At 46.2% G+C, this 17591-nt stretch overlaps 1 protein-coding gene across 4 annotated transcripts; it reads right to left on the reverse strand.

The window, feature by feature from the left end:
• Positions 1-1350: 1350 nt before the first annotated feature.
• Sall2 (spalt like transcription factor 2) lies at positions 1351-17332 on the reverse strand. Of its 4 annotated transcripts, XM_047542443.1 has the most exons (3): positions 6286-6543; positions 3110-5928; positions 1351-2425 (listed from the first exon to the last, which is right to left on the reverse strand). In XM_047542443.1, exons 1-3 carry the CDS (start codon positions 6377-6379, stop codon positions 2411-2413), a joined length of 2928 nt encoding a protein of 975 aa, XP_047398399.1. In that variant the 5' UTR covers positions 6380-6543; the 3' UTR covers positions 1351-2410. The 4 variants fall into 4 exon arrangements, with proteins under 4 accessions (XP_047398399.1, XP_047398397.1, XP_047398398.1 ...); XM_047542441.1 differs by lacking the exon at positions 6286-6543 and adding an exon at positions 17064-17332 and having other exon boundaries at positions 1351-5928; XM_047542442.1 differs by having other exon boundaries at positions 1351-5928; positions 6313-6542.
• Positions 17333-17591: the final 259 nt, after the last annotated feature.

Below are 17591 nucleotides of genomic sequence, written 5' to 3' on the forward strand. Positions count from 1 at the left end.
GTTAAAAGGGACCCGTTTTGCTCTCGTGGGGGCAACTAGAATCAAATATCAGTTCTTTACCTTGAATTGAAGAAAAGGTTTACTCACCTCTTTCCATCTTTCAGCCAGCCCCATGTAAGGATCCTTGATGTAGCAGGAAGCAAGCACTATCGCTGATCACTGGAGGTAGCACCAAGATTTCATTCTGCCCACCTGGGCTCTTAATCCAGTTTTCCCACCAGTTGACCAAATGACTTTGGGCAAATCATTTTATTAATTTCTTCAGCACCAAGATTCAGTGATCACTTAACTAAGGAAAATAAATTCTGGAGAATTCAGGAAACTTAATTTCGGGGGGAGGGGCGTCCTGGGGATTGAATCTAGAGTTTCAACACGATAAGCATGTTCTCTACCACTGAGCTACACCTTCAGCCCAGGAAATGCAATTCTTTAGGAAAGTAAGGTCTTAAAGACAAATCTGAACTTCACTAAAGAAAAAAAGAAAGTTCATTTCATCCCACCTCTACTTTTTTTTTTTTTTTGTATTATGGATTGAACCCAGGGCTTTAAGCATACTGTTCTACTCAGCTGTAAACCCCTCCCCCAGGCCTTTGTGCAGGCTGGGCGAGCACTCTTCCTCTAACATCCCATCCTCTGAATGCCTAATGTTAAGAATTCTTTTTTAGGGGCTGGGGTTGTGGCTCAGTGGTAGAGTGCTTGCCTGGCACTTGGGTTCCATCTTCAATACCGCATTAAAAATAAACAAAACAAAGGCATTGTGTTCATATACCAAAAAACAAAAAAAAAATTAATTCTCTTTTAATTGGTATGTTATTAGAGTTTAATTATTGTCCCCTTTCTGGTTACATCAGATCTCAAAGATCATAAAAATTAAGTCATCTTGGTTCTACAGAGTAAATGATACAGACATGCTGGCCTGGAGTTTGGGAATGCCTTCCAACCTCCAAACGAAATAAAACAAATTAAAATATAAAAGCCTGGGACTGGGGATATAGCTCAGTTGGTTGAGTGCTTGCTTAGCACGCACAAGGCCCTGGGTTCAATGCCCAACACCACAAAAAAATAAAATAAAAAATAAAAATAAATAAATAAATAAAAGCCTGCTGGACCTAGAAACCCTACTCAACAACTGGACACAGTGGGCAAATTTCTACCTTTAGAGGACATGAACTCCACAGGAAAAATAATTTTCCACGGGGAAATTACATTGATGGGAGGTTGTTTTAGGACAAGGCTGAGTAAATATTTCAACACCATATGTTCAGTTTTGGCAGGAGATGTAGGTGGGAAGGGAATCTCCATACTAGGGATTGCCCATATCACACCCCAGCTGGCTAGTCATGAAATAAGGAGAAACACACAAATATTTGGTCAAAACACTTTAATGATGGAGGGGAAGACACTAGCATCTCCCCTGTCTGCTTTCACTATGTTAGGAAGCATTGGAGCCCACTACTTCAGAGGAGAAGCTATCACTTAACAGCAGAGCCCTCACTCTCTCCTCCTTAGAACTCCTGTTCCCAAAAATCCTATGTTAAGAGTAAGCACTACATCTCATTACAAGACAGAGGCAGGAAGGAATCACCTGGAGCTTGTCTCCCAAAGTCTGGGGCTCTAAGAACCAGACAGTGGCAAAGACATAAGCCCTGGTCCATGATCAGGCAAACTGGGAAGGAAATGGGTTTTGAGAGGGGAGAATGAGGAAAATACAAGGGGCCAGGTAATAAAGGAGGGACTTATCTAAAACTAGAAGCACACTAGTGCTAGGAAATCCCCCATGATCCCTGATCCCTGGTGCACTGCTGCAAACTATATCACTAGTAGCCCAAAAAGAACATTCATGAAAATGTTCACATTCACAAGAATTCAAGGTTCCCTCCTTCATATCACATCCCTTTCTTAATCACCTAAATTCCCAGCAAGCCCTATACTTCAGCAACATTCCTCAACTCTCCACTACTTCACAATCACCCTTACCAATAATGCTCATTAAGATACAAACTAACTTTGTGTTTCCCAAAGTACCCCATAAGAGTCACTTGGCAAGAAATCTGCTTGTTTCCCAACTTTAAGAATCCATGATGATTGAGAAGCTGGGGATGTGCCATTATACTAACCCGACAACACCTTTGCCTTAATGTGCCTCTCAAGGGCTTTACTGGGAAGAATATACTATGCCCTTCATCTCTCCCTACCTCCTAGGGTCAAACCACCAATTACTGGAACATCTTCATTGACAAAACCTTCTCAAGCAGGAGGAAGGAGAAGGAACATGCAGTTTGTTGCTTCTTTTTTTTCTGATGGGCTTCTTAGGCACGCACTGCCTAAGGAAAGGAGGCTGTCTTCTTGGCTTCTCTGGATTCCATTGTTGGGGCCACCTTCTCCACCACAGTTCCTGAACCAAACAGCACTAGTGGTGCCAGGCCTAAAGTGGTAATAGAGGTGTGGAGCTGGAACTCCAGGGCTTTGTGGGCAGGCCACATGACTGGAAAGCTATGCACTGGTTGCAGAAGGTATGGAACCCAACACCCCCCCAACACAACAGCTAGGCAGAAGGTCCTGGGACAAGAAATCCTGCAGAGCAACCTGGTCACCAGTGAGGAGTGGCAATGAGCCCTCCAGAGACAGTTATGAGCCCCTTTGGGCTGGGCTGTAATTCCAAACATTATGCTTAGGTGCACCTGCCAAAGGAAAAGGGAAGAGGGAAAAGGAGAGCTCCCCTTGAGAATGTGAAAGCCATAGATAACCTATTTTCCTCAGGTAAAAGAATGAAGAGGGGAGAAAAATTCTTTAGGGAACCATCCCCTGGTAAGCACAATAATTTCCAAGCTCAGGGACTAGAAAAAAAGCCACTAGAGACACTGATGTAGGAACTCAGAGAAAAAAGACAAAATAAGGGTTCATAAATCTTGGAGGTCCTTCTATGGAGCTCTCAGTTTCTGCTCCCTAGGTCAAAGGGAAGCAGGTATAGAAAACAGGCTCATGGGATTGTGGGGTCATCCTTTCGAGGGAATGGGGAGAGCCCTGGAGAAGTGATGGAAGGTGAACAGCCAGGGACCAAGGAAAGAGCAGCAATATTCTGAGGGCCATGGGGGGCAAAGGGCTGTACCTGGTGGTGAGCCAGCAGCATATGCTTCTTGAGGGTAGCTCGCTCAAGGAAGCCCTGCCTGCAGAAAATGCAAGTGAAGAGCGGCCCCTCCTTGGGGTGTGTCTTCTGATGCTCCTCCAGAGCTGCCTGGGTTGGAAAGGTCTGGCCACACACGTCACAGGTCTTTCTGCCACTGCTCTCTCCTGGCTCCTTTCTCACGACTTCTTGCAAGCTCAGCTCCTCCACCAAGGGGGTGCCGGTGCCTTCCCTTTCTGAAGTGAGTGCTGTTACTGGGCTTGAGCTCCTCTCCAGTTTACCCCCCTCTTCCATGCCTCCTGAAATATCACTGCTGCCCTGCTCCATGGGCTGGGGTTGATCCAGGCAATCAGGTGGAGGCGGAGGTGGAGGCAGAGAAGACTGTTGATTTGCTTTCTCATTACTGTCTATTTCCTTCCCAGCTGTGGCTGCTGCTGCCATTGACCCCACCTCCTCCTCTGCCCCAGATGCCTCTTCTGAGTCACCTCGAACTGATATTGCCTTCTCACCTCCACTCTCTGAGCCTCTTCCTGCTAAAGAATCTTCATCAGTCACATCTTCCTCTTCTTCATCATCCTCATCCTCTTCCTCAGACATTTCTTCTTCCAGTGATGGCTGCTGGGACTGCTGCTGGGGGAAGCTTCCCACCGCAGAGACTGCAGATTGCTCAGAGCCATTTTCCTGGGCAGCTCCTCCACCCTCTGGGAGTGTGGCACCACCATTGGGGATCTGGCCCCCCAGGTGCATTCGAACATGCTGCTGCAGAGTGACAGCATTAGTGAACTTCTTCTGGCAGATGGGGCAGGAGTTCTGGGCCCTGGCAGCCGGACTGGCCTTATGGCCCACGAAATGTGCACGCAGATTTCCCCGGGTGGAGAAGGCTCTGCCACACACTTTGCATTTAAAGGGCCGCTCACCTCCATGTTGGCCATAATGCAGGCGTAGAGCCCGGGGACAACTCAGCACCCGGAGACAGATGACACACTGGTTAGGTCCAGAAGAGGATGAGGATGAAGGCGCAGGGGTAGAGGTGGTAGGGGCTGCTGATGGAGTAGAGGCTACTGCCACAGCTCCTTGTCGGTCAATCTTTTCTACCAGCTGCTGCAGTTTTGATGTCTCAGAGGGTGAGGCCCCCAGGGGCTCTAGCACATAGGGGAAGGGGAAGCTGCCAGTGGATTTGAAATGGTTGGTAAGTAGTGCCCAGCTTGGTAGTGAAGTTACCAGCTTACTTAGCTGCATGCGGGTTGCTGTGCCACTTTCTGACACTCCACTGATGGCTGAGCCCTCACTCCCTGGGGGAGTGTTTTCATCAACTTTACTCTTGGGTTCCACTGCCTTCATGAGCACAAACTTATTGAAAGCAGGGAGCCCGGGAGCTGTGGCTGTCCCTGCCCCGGTGGAGAGCAGTGTGAGGCTCTCTGTGGCACTGAGTGCTGTGGTGGAGGCCACCAGAGGCTTGCGTTCCATACCTCCACCTGGTGCGGCTGCCTCCTCCTCAGCCTTCTCTGGTGGTACAGACATACCATAGGGCAGGCCGCTGCTGGTGATGACATAATCGAGGTGCTCTGGCACTGGATGTGGGTTCATCTGCACATGTGGATACTTCTCACGATGCCGGTGGAAATGCACCTTAAGGTTCCCACGGGTGGTAAATCGGTTGCCACAGACATTGCACTTATAGGGCCTCTCACCAGTGTGGGAGCGGAGGTGGATCTGCAGGGCACTGTCACTGCCAAATACTTTGGCGCAGAAGCGGCATTTGTGTCTTCCGCCTGGTTTCTCCAAGGGACCCATCACTTCCCCATAGCTCAGCTCACCACTTCCATTCTTTGGCTTCAAGAGCCCTGGGGAGGCAGTGGCCTCAAGGCCCCGGGCTGCCCCAAGACACTGTGCTGCCAGTAGTCCTGTGGTGCCTGGGAATGCCAGATGAGGTGAGGCAATCAGCTGATCTGTGCTGCCTGGAAGGGCAGGGGAGGGGGCAGGGGTAGGCTTGTGGTTTCGCCCAACCCCTCCAGCAGAGAAGGGATGTTGTGCCCCCAGTGGGTGGTAAAGGTGGAAGAAAGCCTGCTTGGGTGTTTCTGCCCCTGAGGAGGAGGAGGAAGAGGAGGAAGGTGCCAGTGTCTTGCCAGTTTGAACAGGCTTGATGGGGCTGAAGAGGGGTAGTAGGGGTTTGGTGGAAGAGGCAGTCCCTGTCCCAGGTAGCTCTGAGGGACTGGCAGGGGCACCTACTGACTGGCCTAAGGAGCCAAGCAGCAGCACCTGCCGGCAGATTTGCTCAGTCATCTGCATCTGATGGATTTGCCTCTGCTGCAGCACACGCAGTTCTTCCAAGATCAGAGGAATGTTCAAGTGGCCGCTGCCTACACCTGGGGGTGGAGGGGGAGGAGGTGGAGGGGGTGGTGCAGGAGTGGACTCTGGAGGTAATGGGGTTGCTCCCAGCTTGGGACTGGCCAAGATCAGGCCCCCACCTCCCCCAGCCGCTGTACCTGTGGCAGCGACCAGGAAATGCCCTGAAGACTCCTCTCCTCTCCGCTCTGGGCCCCAGGTGGGATCATTTGGTCCAGAGGACCCGGATTCTGGAGGGTTGCTGTTCTCTGTGTCCATGACTTGGGGACTGCTGTGACCTTCAGGCCGGGGTTCAGAGGAGGCATTAGAGTTGTTGGGGTTCTCTTGGCCCCCAATTATCACCATTACAGGAGGTTCAGTAGAACATGCATTCTGGTGGGTGAGGAATTCAGCTGGGTCTGTGAATTGTGCGCAGCATTTGGCACAGACTTGGGGGTGGTCCTCCTCGCTAGCATCACCTGGGAAGAAGACAAGGAGAGAGCGTGTGGGTGGTGCGTTGGGTTGGCTATACAGAGGCTCTAATTAACAACGAACCCAGTAACCGCTAGTTGGGGAAGATGAGCTCACCCTTAAGCCATGCAAAAGGCTAGAGCTCAGTCTTGAACCTCGTGAAGAGATTCACCCCAGTAAGGGGAAGTGTGTGTGTGTGGGGGGGTCATGCACAATCCACTCCCTCTCCCATCACCTCACCGCCCCCCCCTTCTTTGGGCCAGGGGAGTGGGAATGGATGTGAGGACTGCAGCCTATGCACAAAATTATGCATTTTATCCCGCCCATCACAAGTCCTTACCCCCTCAAGTCCCCTCCCTCCTCACCTCTGCAGGAGCCTGGCCCTACCGCACCTCCGAGCTCCGCGGGCTCCCCGCAAGGGCCCCCGAGACGAGAGCTCCTCCCGGCTTCGTGCGCCATGGTTGCGGGGGAAGCGGAGGGCCCGATGGGGTAGGAGACAATGGATATCACGATTGGGGAAGCGACCGTGGCCGCCGGGGCTGCGGCAGGTTCTGCACCCAGCGGCCCAGACTGCGGAGATGGAGATCGGCGGCGGCGGGGGCAGGGAGCAGCGGCGCAGCGGCGGAGGGGGAGGGGAGCGAGGAGGCGCGGAGGAGGGGAGGAGCTGGAGCGAGAAAGCTGGGAGAGGGGAGATGGGGGAGGAGAGTTTGTGGGGAGGAGCTCTGGAGAGGGAAGCAAGAGCTGGAGGCAAGAGCCACAGCGCTAAAGGGGTTGTGGGGGCGGGAGCCCTGAGCCTCCGAGGGTTTCTCGAGGCTCAGTGACAGGTGCTGTGAGGCACGGTGGGGATCCACCTTTCCTTGCCCTCTGCCAGCTCCCCCTGTTCCCAGATGTCTTTGCCCAGACCTGCCCCCCCACCCGCCTAAGCTTAAGGGGCACAGTGGGAAACTGTAGCCCTGCTCAACAGAGCAAGGCGATAGGCTTCTCTTATTTTTCTTTGGATAAAGGATCCGCTGAGCCTGGAAAACGTGGCTTCCAGAGAGGGGGTGGTCTCATCTTAAGGATCTGAGGACCAAAGGGGGAGGAGGAGCCCCAAACGTCCTCCCTCACCAGCAACCCCTCCACCCACGTACTCCCAAGTTTTGTCCGGTCTTCTTCACTTCCATTCCCACACTACCCCCATCTCTCTCCACAAAATAAGTTTCTCAGGATGAGAGGCTGCAAGGTAGAATTTCCAAGGAAGTCATTTCAGGTCTCCTATCTGCGGAACACGAAGCCCCTTTTCTCCCCGCCCCTTCTCCCCCAGAATAATAGCTGAATGCAAACTACTGCACAGACCACCGGGCCAACACCTAATGTATAGAATTCATGCTTATTTAAGAATCCAGTTTTCTATTTAGTACCTTCATCTCTACCCTCTTACTCCCCTGTTATCCTCTTTCAACACTTGCACACTGTCCTTGTAATCGACAATGGGTTTGGGAGGATGCCTGCAGAGGCCTACCGAGGCCCACCCAGCTCTAACCTGGGGGGAGGGGAACTTCTGAAACAATGGAGAAAATGCAATAGGAGCTACAGGCAGCCTCTCAGCGTCCAAACCCCATTTACCCCTAACCTGGTTAGAATGCCTAGACTGACTGACACCTGCTCAGAGGTTGCTTCCCATTTAGGGAGAGAATATAGGTAGGGCTAAATAAGATGCATCTTGGGCCAGGTAGTCTGCATTCCCATTCCCTTTCTGCCTTAAAATGAATCCGAAAGGGTTTTCCAATTCCTAAAAACACAAATTTTCATTTGATTTTTTTTTTTTTTTTCTTGCTTTTGGTACTGGGGATTGAACTAGGGGTGCTTAATCATGGAGCCACATCCCCAGCCCTTTTTTTTATTTAGAGACAGGGTCCTGCTGATTTGCATAGGAACTCGCTAAATTGCTGAGACTGGTTTAGAACTTGAGGTCCTCCTGCCTCAGCCTCCAGAGCAGCTGGAATTACAGGCTTGAGTCACCACATCCGGCCTCTGTTTTACATTGAGAAGTAATGACATAATCCCAGCTACTTCTTGTAATCCCAGCGGGGGTGGAGGTGCTCAGGCAGGATGATTACAAATTCCAGGCCAGTCTCAGCAATTCAGCAAGATCCAGTCTCTCAAAAAATAAATGTAGCTCAGTGGTAGTAGAGCGCCCATGGGGTCAATCACCAGTTACACACACACGAAGTAACCACAGGCCCTTGGTTTTGTGGTTTGCTGGCGCATCAGTAAACTCACCTTTTTATTTTTTTGGGGGGTGCTGGGGAACTCAGGGACACTCAACCACTGAGCCACAATGGAGAAAATGGAGAAAATGCAATAGGAGCTACAGGCAGCCTTTTTTATTGTTGTTGTTTTGTATTTTATTTAGAGACAGGGTCTTACTGAGTTGTTTAGCACCTCTCTGTTGCTGAGGCTGACTTTGAACCCTGCGTCAGCCTCCTGAGTGGCTGGGATTACTGGCTGGGATTACAGGCGGGCGCCACCACGCCTGGCATCACCTTATTCTTAATCCCAGTTCTTGCCTGGCTGGTAAACTGAGGCCTGGTGATCTGTCACCATGCTATGCCACCATTTCCCTTATCTATTTTTATTAGAGTTTTATAGTTATACATAGTAGTTCATCCTGACAAACTCTTACATTCATGGAAATCCATTTCAGTTCAAGATACTCTCTTTCCCCTCCTGTCCTCCTTCCCCTCTCCCATTCTTCTTTCTCTACTTGACTTCTTTTCCCTAAACTATTCACCATTTCCCTTTTCATAAAGTGATAATAGTGTAGCAGCTTCACTCACTATCTTTTTTTTTTTTCTTTCCTGGTGCTGAATGAACCAAGGCCTTGCACCAAGCACTCTACCACTGAACTATATCCCTATATCCCTAGTCCGAAAAACTTTTGACAATTTTTTTTTTTTTTTTTTTTTTTGGTGGTCTGGGGATTGAACCCAGTACCTTGAGAATGCTAGGAAGCACTCTAGGAATGGCTGAGTTACACCCCAGCCCTTATATGGGCATTATTGAGTTTGGAGAGTCCAAATATTATCAAATAGAGAACTGACATTGTCAATAGTAAAATAATCAAATTAACCTAAAACACACATATACTAAAATGAGATTTTTTTCATATTGCTAATTAATTTTTTTCTCTGTACTGGAGATTGAACCCAGGACCTCATGCATGCTTGGCAAACACTCGACTACTGAACTACATTCACACCCCCAATCTTATAAATTTCTGAGTTAAGATATTGGTTAATATTGGCATATGTCAAGGATAAGGAGTCATTAGGGGGGAGAGCTGATACAACCTAATTAAAATAGCCACTGTATTTTCAACATAAATTTTGCCTATCTTAACAAATTGAAACCATCTTACAATATGTTTTGAAACTTCAGGTAACCTTAAGGATCTTAGCATTTTGAATCACAGCTCTGAAACAGATGGGCTTTCTACTGCCCTTCCAAATGAGGAAGAAGGGGTCTGTTTTAATTACAGCAAGTCACAGTTTAATACAATGTGGTTTATTTTTACAGATGAGGAAATTGAAGCTCCGTCCGAGAGGTTAAGTGACTTTTCTAAGTTCACACAGTAATTCACTGAAGCAAGCATTCATAATTTTGACTCCTGTCCAGTGCTTTCTCAAGCACAACACATTGTGTGGCTAGAGAAAGGGCCCTGTGTGGCTCCTACCTGTCATTTGCTCTCTGGCCTAAGTAAGGGAGAATCAGATGGAGACTTTCTACTGAGCATTTGTTAATTAGCATCAGACATTTGATATCCAGTTGCTGTTTTGTCAAGTCTTCTGACAAGAAAAGAAATCCTTTTCTTTTCATCTTCTCCTGGGAAACACTGTCCCCTTTTTTACTCTTTAATGAAACGTGCTTTCTGATGCGTAATTTGATCTGCACTCTTCTTTAAGGTAAATTTAGCCCCTGGTGAAAGGTGACGGATCAACAGCCACCTGTAAGAGGAACCCTCCACTTCTCAGCACTTTACACTCACTGTAGATCCTGAAAAGGGGGGCAGGATTCTTATGCAGACATGAATAAAGTCACAAACACAGGAACAAACTAAACTGGTTATGGTGTCCCAAGATAGCAGATAAAGTGAGGTCACCTGCAGAGTCTAGGGAAGATATAGAATTAAGACCTAGACATGCTTGTTTAAATTTACAAAGAGCAGAAATGACAAAGGAAAAAGGAAACCAGGTGGCTTCCCCCTCTAACCTTGGTGCCCCATCACACTGCTGCTTTAGGCTTGGAAGAGAATGGTTAGGGAGAACAAAGATGAAAATAGGTGGGTTGTGGGTGGCAGTGTAGCATAAGTGAACAGTGGTTCTCACACTTTTGCAGCCCATTAGTATTACCCTGAGCTTTTAAGAATTTTGATGTTCAGGCCTTGCCCTAGACCAAATTAAGTCAGAATTCCTAAGGGTAGGATCCAGGCATTAGTATTTTTGGAAAGCTCCTCAGGATTCCAGTGTACAAGTAAGGGGCTGGAGGTGTATAGCTCAGTGGTACAGTGCTTGCTTAGCATGAGGAAGGCCCTGGGTTCAATCCCCAGCAAAGAAACAAAAACAAAGATGGAAGCAAACAAGCAAAATAATGTACAGCCAAGGATGAGAACTACAATATTAGAGGACTGTCCTTCCCATCAAACCTTCCACCTTGTTCCTCACAAACTAAACCTGGTCAAAATTGGAACAGAGGCAAAAGGAGCTGCCTGTGCTAAATTTTCCCCTCAGGTTCCCTTTCTACTCTGCCCACAATCATATGTAAGCTTTTTTGTGTCCTTTCCTGGTGAAAAAAAATCTGTATCTGATAAAATTTTAATTCTATTTGAAAACAATAGAATTTGATATAATTTACATCTGACAGTGATTTTAAGCTACACTACTGTATTGCTGTTCCCAGGGTATGTGCATCTTTGATATTTCTTTTCTTTTTTCTTTTAAAACTTTAGTTGACAATTGAGTCTTTTTTCTTTTCTTTTCATTTCTTTTCTTTTCTTTTGGTACTGGGGATTCAACCAAGGACACTTTGCCACTGAGCTACATCCCCAGGCCTTTTCGTTTATTTATTTATTTTATTTTTGGTATCAGGAATTGAACACAGAGGAACCTAACCACTTAGCCACATCTCCATCTCCAGCCATTTTTTTGTTTTGTTTTGCTTTTAATTTTGAGACAGGGTCTCACTATATTGCTTAGGGGCTTTGAACTTGCCATCCTCCTGCCTCAGCTTCCCGAGCCCCTAGGGTTACAGGTGAGCTCCTCCATGCTCAGCTAAGCCATATTTCTAATTGTAAATGAAAAGTTTTATTCTACAGAGTTGGAGCATCATTCAGCCACAAAAGAAACAAAGCATACTATGTAAGCACCTGCCTAAGCTTACTTGTGTTGAACATTGAACCAATGCTAATTGGTAGCTTCCATAATTATACACTGATTTTTGCAACTGTTGCCAAAATTACATCTTAGAGGGAATGTCCCATCTTCTCTTCCTCACTTCTCTTCCCTAAATGTATACACATAGACCTTTGCCAAACCAAATTAGTGCACCCAAACCTCCTAATGCACCTGCGGCTTGTGCAACACAGTAGACAAAGCAGCACAATGATTTGAGTTAAGTGAGGAAAATATACTAGTTTCCAGATTAGAAATATAGTAGTTTAAGTGTTAAAAAGGGTCTCACTGGACATTTTTCTGAAATCAAATCAACATAGAGAATTCATACCATTTTTGGAGCTGGAAGGGATCTGAACCTTTCATTGAGCACAATGATTCGGAGCTCAGTTAAAGTTCCAACTTTAAGGGCTGGGGATATAGCTCAGTTGGTAGAGTGCTTGCCTCATGTGCACAAGACCCTGATTTAAATCCCCAGCACCACACACACAAAAAAGTTCCAGCTTTAAACCTTTCTCATCTTTGTGGTATTGGGAAAATGTCCTAATCTCTCTAAGGTTTGGATTACTCCTCTTTAAATCTGGAGGTGGGGTGCTATAAAAAGAAATGAAATTATGATACATGCTGTAAGGTGGATGAACTTTGAAAACATTATGCTAAATGAAATAAACCAGTGTGTGGACAAATAGTATGTGATTCCATTTATATAAGGTACCTAGAATTAGTAAATTCGTAGAGACAGAAAAATAGAATAGAGGCTACCAGGAATTGCAGGAGGGGAGAATAGTGATCTGTTGTTTATTGAGTACAGAGTTTCTATTTTTTTTTTTTTTTTTTTTTTTTTTTTGCGGTGCTGGGGATTGACCCAGGGCCTTGTGCATTCGAGGCAAGCACTCTACCAACTGAGCTACATCCCCAGCCCCAGAGTTTCTATTTGATGATGAAAAATTCTGGAAATAGGGCTGAGGAGATAGCTCAGTTGGTAGAGTGCTTGCCTTGCAAGCACAAGACCCTGAGTTCGATCCCCAGCACCGCAAAAAAAAAAAAAAAAAAAAAAAAAAATTCTGGAAATAGATGGTAATGGTTACATAACATGGAGAATATACTTAATGTCCCTGAATTATATACTTAGAAATGGTTAAAATGGCTATGCACAGAGTCATGTGCCTATGATCCCAGTGACTTGGGAGGCTGAGTCAGGAGGATCACAAGTTTAAAGCCAGCCTCAGCAACTTAGTGAGGCCCTACGCAACTCAACAAGACCCTATCTCAAAATTTTAAAAAGGAACAAGGCCAAGGCAGGGGATGTGGCTCAGTTAAGTGCCCCTGGGTTCAATCCCTGGTACCAAAAAAAAAAAAAAAAAAAAAAAAAAAAATGGTTAATGGTTAAAATGGTAAACTTTATGTATATTTAAAAACAATAAAACTTTTTTTTTTTTTTTAACTGGGGGGTTGGGTTAGGGATGTAGCTCAGTGGTAGAGCACTTTTCTAGCTAGCAAGCATAAGCCCTGGGATCAATGCCCAGTACTGGAAAAAAAAAAAAAAAAGTATATTGGTAGAAGAGTTGGGAAGAAATAAAGGAAAAGAAATGCAGGGGCTGGGGATGTAGCTCAGTTGGTAGGGTGCTTGCCCCACAAGCACAAGGCCCTGGGTTCAAATCCCCAGCACCACAAAAAAAAAAAAGCAAAAATGGCCTAGCATAGTGCCTGAAAGCTCCATAAATATTAGCCATAAATGTTACTAGAAAACATTTTTCTGGGGAAAGAAGACTTGCCCAAGATCACACAGCCTGAGTACAGACTGGATTGAAAACCAGGTTTTTCTTCTTCCTTATTTAGTACTCTTTCCAGGCCTGAGTTGCTTTTTTTTTTTTTCACCTTTTTGGTATCAAGGATTGAACCCAGGGGTGCTTAAACACTGAGCTACATTCCTCAGCCCTTTTTATATTTTTATAAAATTATATAAAATACATTTATATTATATATTTAGAGAGAGGGTCTCACTAAGTTACTTAGGCCCTTGCTAAATTGCTGAGGCTGGCTTTGAACTCCTCCTGCCTCAGCCTCCTAAGTGCCTCACCCTGCTGGCCTGAGTTGCTTTCAGTCTACTGAGAAATATTTTCTTTCTGATCCCTACTGTGGGGCGTGTGTGTGTGTGTGTGTGTGTGTGTGTGTACCTGCAGCTGAACATCCCAAGGGAGGGGCTCAAAGCCTGAGAGATGAAACTCTACTTCTAGATGTAAAGATAAAGAGAACAGAGACCTCAAAACTCTATTTTTGCCTTCTTTCCCCTTTTGCTGTTCTTGCTGTCTGCCAACTTCCATCTCAAGTATTCCTTTCTCTCCCTCTAGGTCTCTTTGGCTGTTGTCCTGGTTTCTCCTTCTCACTAAATATCTGGGTTTCTGATAGCTTTCTTTATTTCCCAGATGTACTAGTTTGCAGTTTCCCCAGTTACATCCCTTATGTTCTCTAATTCAGATTTCTAGACTCTGTAGGAGAGGTTGTTTTTCCCCCCTCTCCAGAGTTTTTAGTAAATTGACTATTTCCTGCTCATCACTTAAATGCAATAACTATTAAGTTTTGGTGTTCTGGTCAGGAAGCTGAGCAAACATAAGGTTGAAAAACAGGTTTTTCAGACTGTTTCTTGGTGCTGTTGTAGGTCACTGCAAACATGAGTCTTTAAAAATATGCAACAAAAGCTCAGCATTTGCTTGTCATATGTGGTAAACTTTGCTTAAAAGTGGGTAAAAAGCCAGTGGGGTGGCACATCTCTAAAACTGAGGCTGAGACAGGAGGATGGAAAGTTCAAGGCCATAGAGTGTTTTTGCCTGGCATGTGCCTGAGTTCAATTCAATCCCCAGTATGGCACAGCAGGGGATCAGGTGGCGGGGGAGGTCGAGGCCAGCCTCAGTAATTTAGTGAGACTCTCAGCAACTTAGTGAGACCCTGTATCACATTAAAATTTTAAAAGGCTGGGGATATTTATAGTTCAGTAGTATGTCCCTGAGTTAAATTCCTAGTACCCCACTCCACCCCCAAAAAATAAGAAAGAAAAGGAGGAAAAAAGACTCCAGAGAACATTAGTGACCCTCTCAAGGTTACTAAATAAGTGTCAGCTGATGCTCATGATGATGACCATAATTTAACATGTATGCCAAAGGATATAGTGTGCCCTGGATTAAGTCCTAAAATAAGTGCTTAAGATCCTTCCCCCACCAATTTTTTTTTTTTTGGGGGGGGTGCTGGGAATTAAGTCCAGGACTCCTGCATGCTAGGCAAGTGCTGTACCACTGAGCTTTGCTCCCAGTCCCTTCCTTTCTAATTTTGGGTCATGCTTTGGGTCAGAAAAGCACATAATTGTCAAGGATTCTTTGTAGATCCTGTCTATAAAAATGAGGGAAAGAGGAATTTATGTATTATAAGCTTATGTGAGCAAGAAGGAATTTTAGTGAGCCACATCAGATTGCCAGGTCATGAAAGTTACCTAGGTAGGATCTTTTGCTCTCAGAGGAACTCAGATGAGAAAACCCTTAGAAGTTATCAAGGCTAAACTTAACAGAAGTTACTAGTGTTTTTTTGCCTTTCAGAGCTCAAAGGCAAAATTTTAAATGAAATTTGTTGCTTCCATTGGGTTCAAGCCTTTATTCTTCCTATGGGAATGGCACTCTAACAGCATCCTCATGCCCCAGGGTGTCCATAGCCCCAAGTGGGGATATATTTCAAGGGGCTTGAGAACCCATTCAAGACAGTTGCTCAAGATACCTTTTGACTCGCTCACAGGAGACTCTTCCTCAGCTGTGGTATGGGGAATGGGTGAGCAGATGGGAGGAAGGAGAGAGGATGCCTCTTAGGGGTTGGGGGTGGGTGTTCAGCATAGTTCTACAATTGAACCAGCAGGGGAGCAGGACTGTGAGGCAGCTCTGAGGCTCTAGGGGAAGTCTCCTGTAGAGCACGAGGAGGAAACATCCGGCCTATAGCAGTATTAAGGAGGGCTAATGTGTCCCAGGAGGAAAGGATGCCACCACCATAGAACCTCTAAATATGGGCACAGTGGGATTCCAGCAAAGCAATGACTTGGGAAGATGTGTCCTACCCCGAACTTAACATGTCTGTCAAGGTTGTTTCATTGTACTTGGAGCACTGATTTGACCTGAAGTCATTTTTTTTTCTTTTCCACAAGGGGTGGAAAAGCAAGTTTAATACGTGATTAGTTTTAATCACTACAAATACACTATCTTAGAGCTTTTCATGTCACATGTCTCAAAGAAACGCTGAAGTTTGCCAATAAGTTCTTGGTCATGTTTCAGTCAAAAGTATCACTGCACTCAAAGTGATAACAACAATACTCACAAACATTAAGTGCTTAATTATGTTAGGTACTTTACTACATGTATTAAGCACTTATTTATGCTGGGTATTTTCCCCAAAAAACTTTACACATACTAAATCATTTTAATTCTCACAATCTAATGAGGTAGCTAGCTAGGATACTCATCTTTACAGATGGGGAGGGAACCTGAGGTATAGAGAGGTAAAGCAAATCAGCTAACCAGTGGTGGAGTCAGGATTGGGCAAAAAAACAATCCCGAAAACCTGGTTTCAGCACCTTTGTGCCTAATCCTATACTTTATTGAGTTTATCAACTATTTGCTAAGTAAATAGTTGATCCCTGAGCCAGGACTTTTAGACTTTCACAATGTGCACACATGTAGCCTGACAAATATGTCCAAAACTTGCCTGATCCTAAGAATTACCTGCACATTTGCAAAAGTGACCCTTGATCAGATCTATTCACAATCAAACCAGTTTGGAAAATCCTGATTTACTTGAGTGAGCATACCTGCCCTGAGCATCTGGAACCTAAGTTTTCCTTCTGATGAAGCCTTTCACTGTCTCTCAGGCTTTAAAAAAATGTCAGTCCTTGAAACCTTCCTCACTCTATTATCTGCTTCTCACTTTCTGGAATGTTATAAGAATACATACAATTTTGCCCCTCCAGGAATTCTGTTGCTCAAAAAACATACAGTGATGTCCTTGTAAAATGATCGCATATATTAGCAGGTTTGTAACTTGGGTGTTTTTTGGTTTGTTTTTAAGATTGACCACCCTTCTAACACAAATCTCATGCAAACCTGTTCTCCAGCTTCCCCTCCAGATGACACGGATAACACGCCCCAAACCAGGCTGCATTCTGACCGACATTAGCTCTCTCCCTCTGGGAGCACTGATCTGCTCTCGGCTCAGCCCAACAATGAGAAACTTTTTTCTCTTGTCCCTCAGGGGAACCTTCACGTTTATCCAATTCATTCCCTTGCAACCCAACTCTCAGAAAAAAAGAGGGGGGGAAATCCCACCCCTAAGAGACGGGTCTTCAGGTCTGAGGACGTTACTTAGCAACGGCACAAAGACCAGTGAGCAAAGGGGGACCTGGGGAGAGAACTCTTGGGTGGGGAGACAGAGCCAGTTTGAAAACTCCATTTCATCCAGAGAAAAACAAGGCAAACACAAACAGAATGAATCCCGAGAAAAGCCAAGGGGGGCTTTTCCCCAGCCTAGGTCAGCTCCTTACTCCCTGTATCTCAACTCTTTCACACCCCCAACGACCGAGTCCTCCCTGCCCCAGTTTCGCCCATGGCCCAGGTGCCCTCCCTTTGCCCTGGCCTGACCCACGCAGGGTGGGACTCGGGGGCCCCCCACCGCTCCCCGGCACCCACCGTTCTCAGACGCACTGGGACCTTCGCAGTCCGAGATTAACTGTTGGGGTTTCCGCTGCTTTCGCCGAGACATTCCCGGGTAGAGAGGTGGGAGAGGGAGGGGCAACGCACTTAGTCTCAACCGGGGTGACCTGGTCCGATCTCCTCCCCGGGTCTGAAGCCAACGGATGCCTCTCCCCCAGTGCAAATCAGTGTGAAGCAGAGATGTTCCCCCTTCCCAGAGACAGACTGACTCTCTCTGATTCCCGGTTCCCGACTCTCTCTCTCTTTCTCTCTCAATCTCTGCAAGTCTTTAAAGGGGAGACGCCCCCTTTTTTCCCTCTGCTTCTTCCCTACGCTTCTGCAGCTCCCATTGTAAAAGCAAAAATCCTAATCTTTCCGCACACTCTTTTCTTTTGTACTGCAGAGGAAAGGATTTAACCCTCTCCTCCCTGCGAGGGTTCTGGCCTCTCCCTGTGCTGTATGTTTAGAGACTGCCCCTCACTTGTTTTTCTAACTCTTCTCTAAGATCTTCTCGATGCTTTTTGA

This window comes from Sciurus carolinensis, chromosome 2, assembly GCF_902686445.1.
Source record: "Sciurus carolinensis chromosome 2, mSciCar1.2, whole genome shotgun sequence".
In the NCBI taxonomy this organism is placed as follows: Eukaryota; Metazoa; Chordata; class Mammalia; order Rodentia; family Sciuridae; genus Sciurus; species Sciurus carolinensis.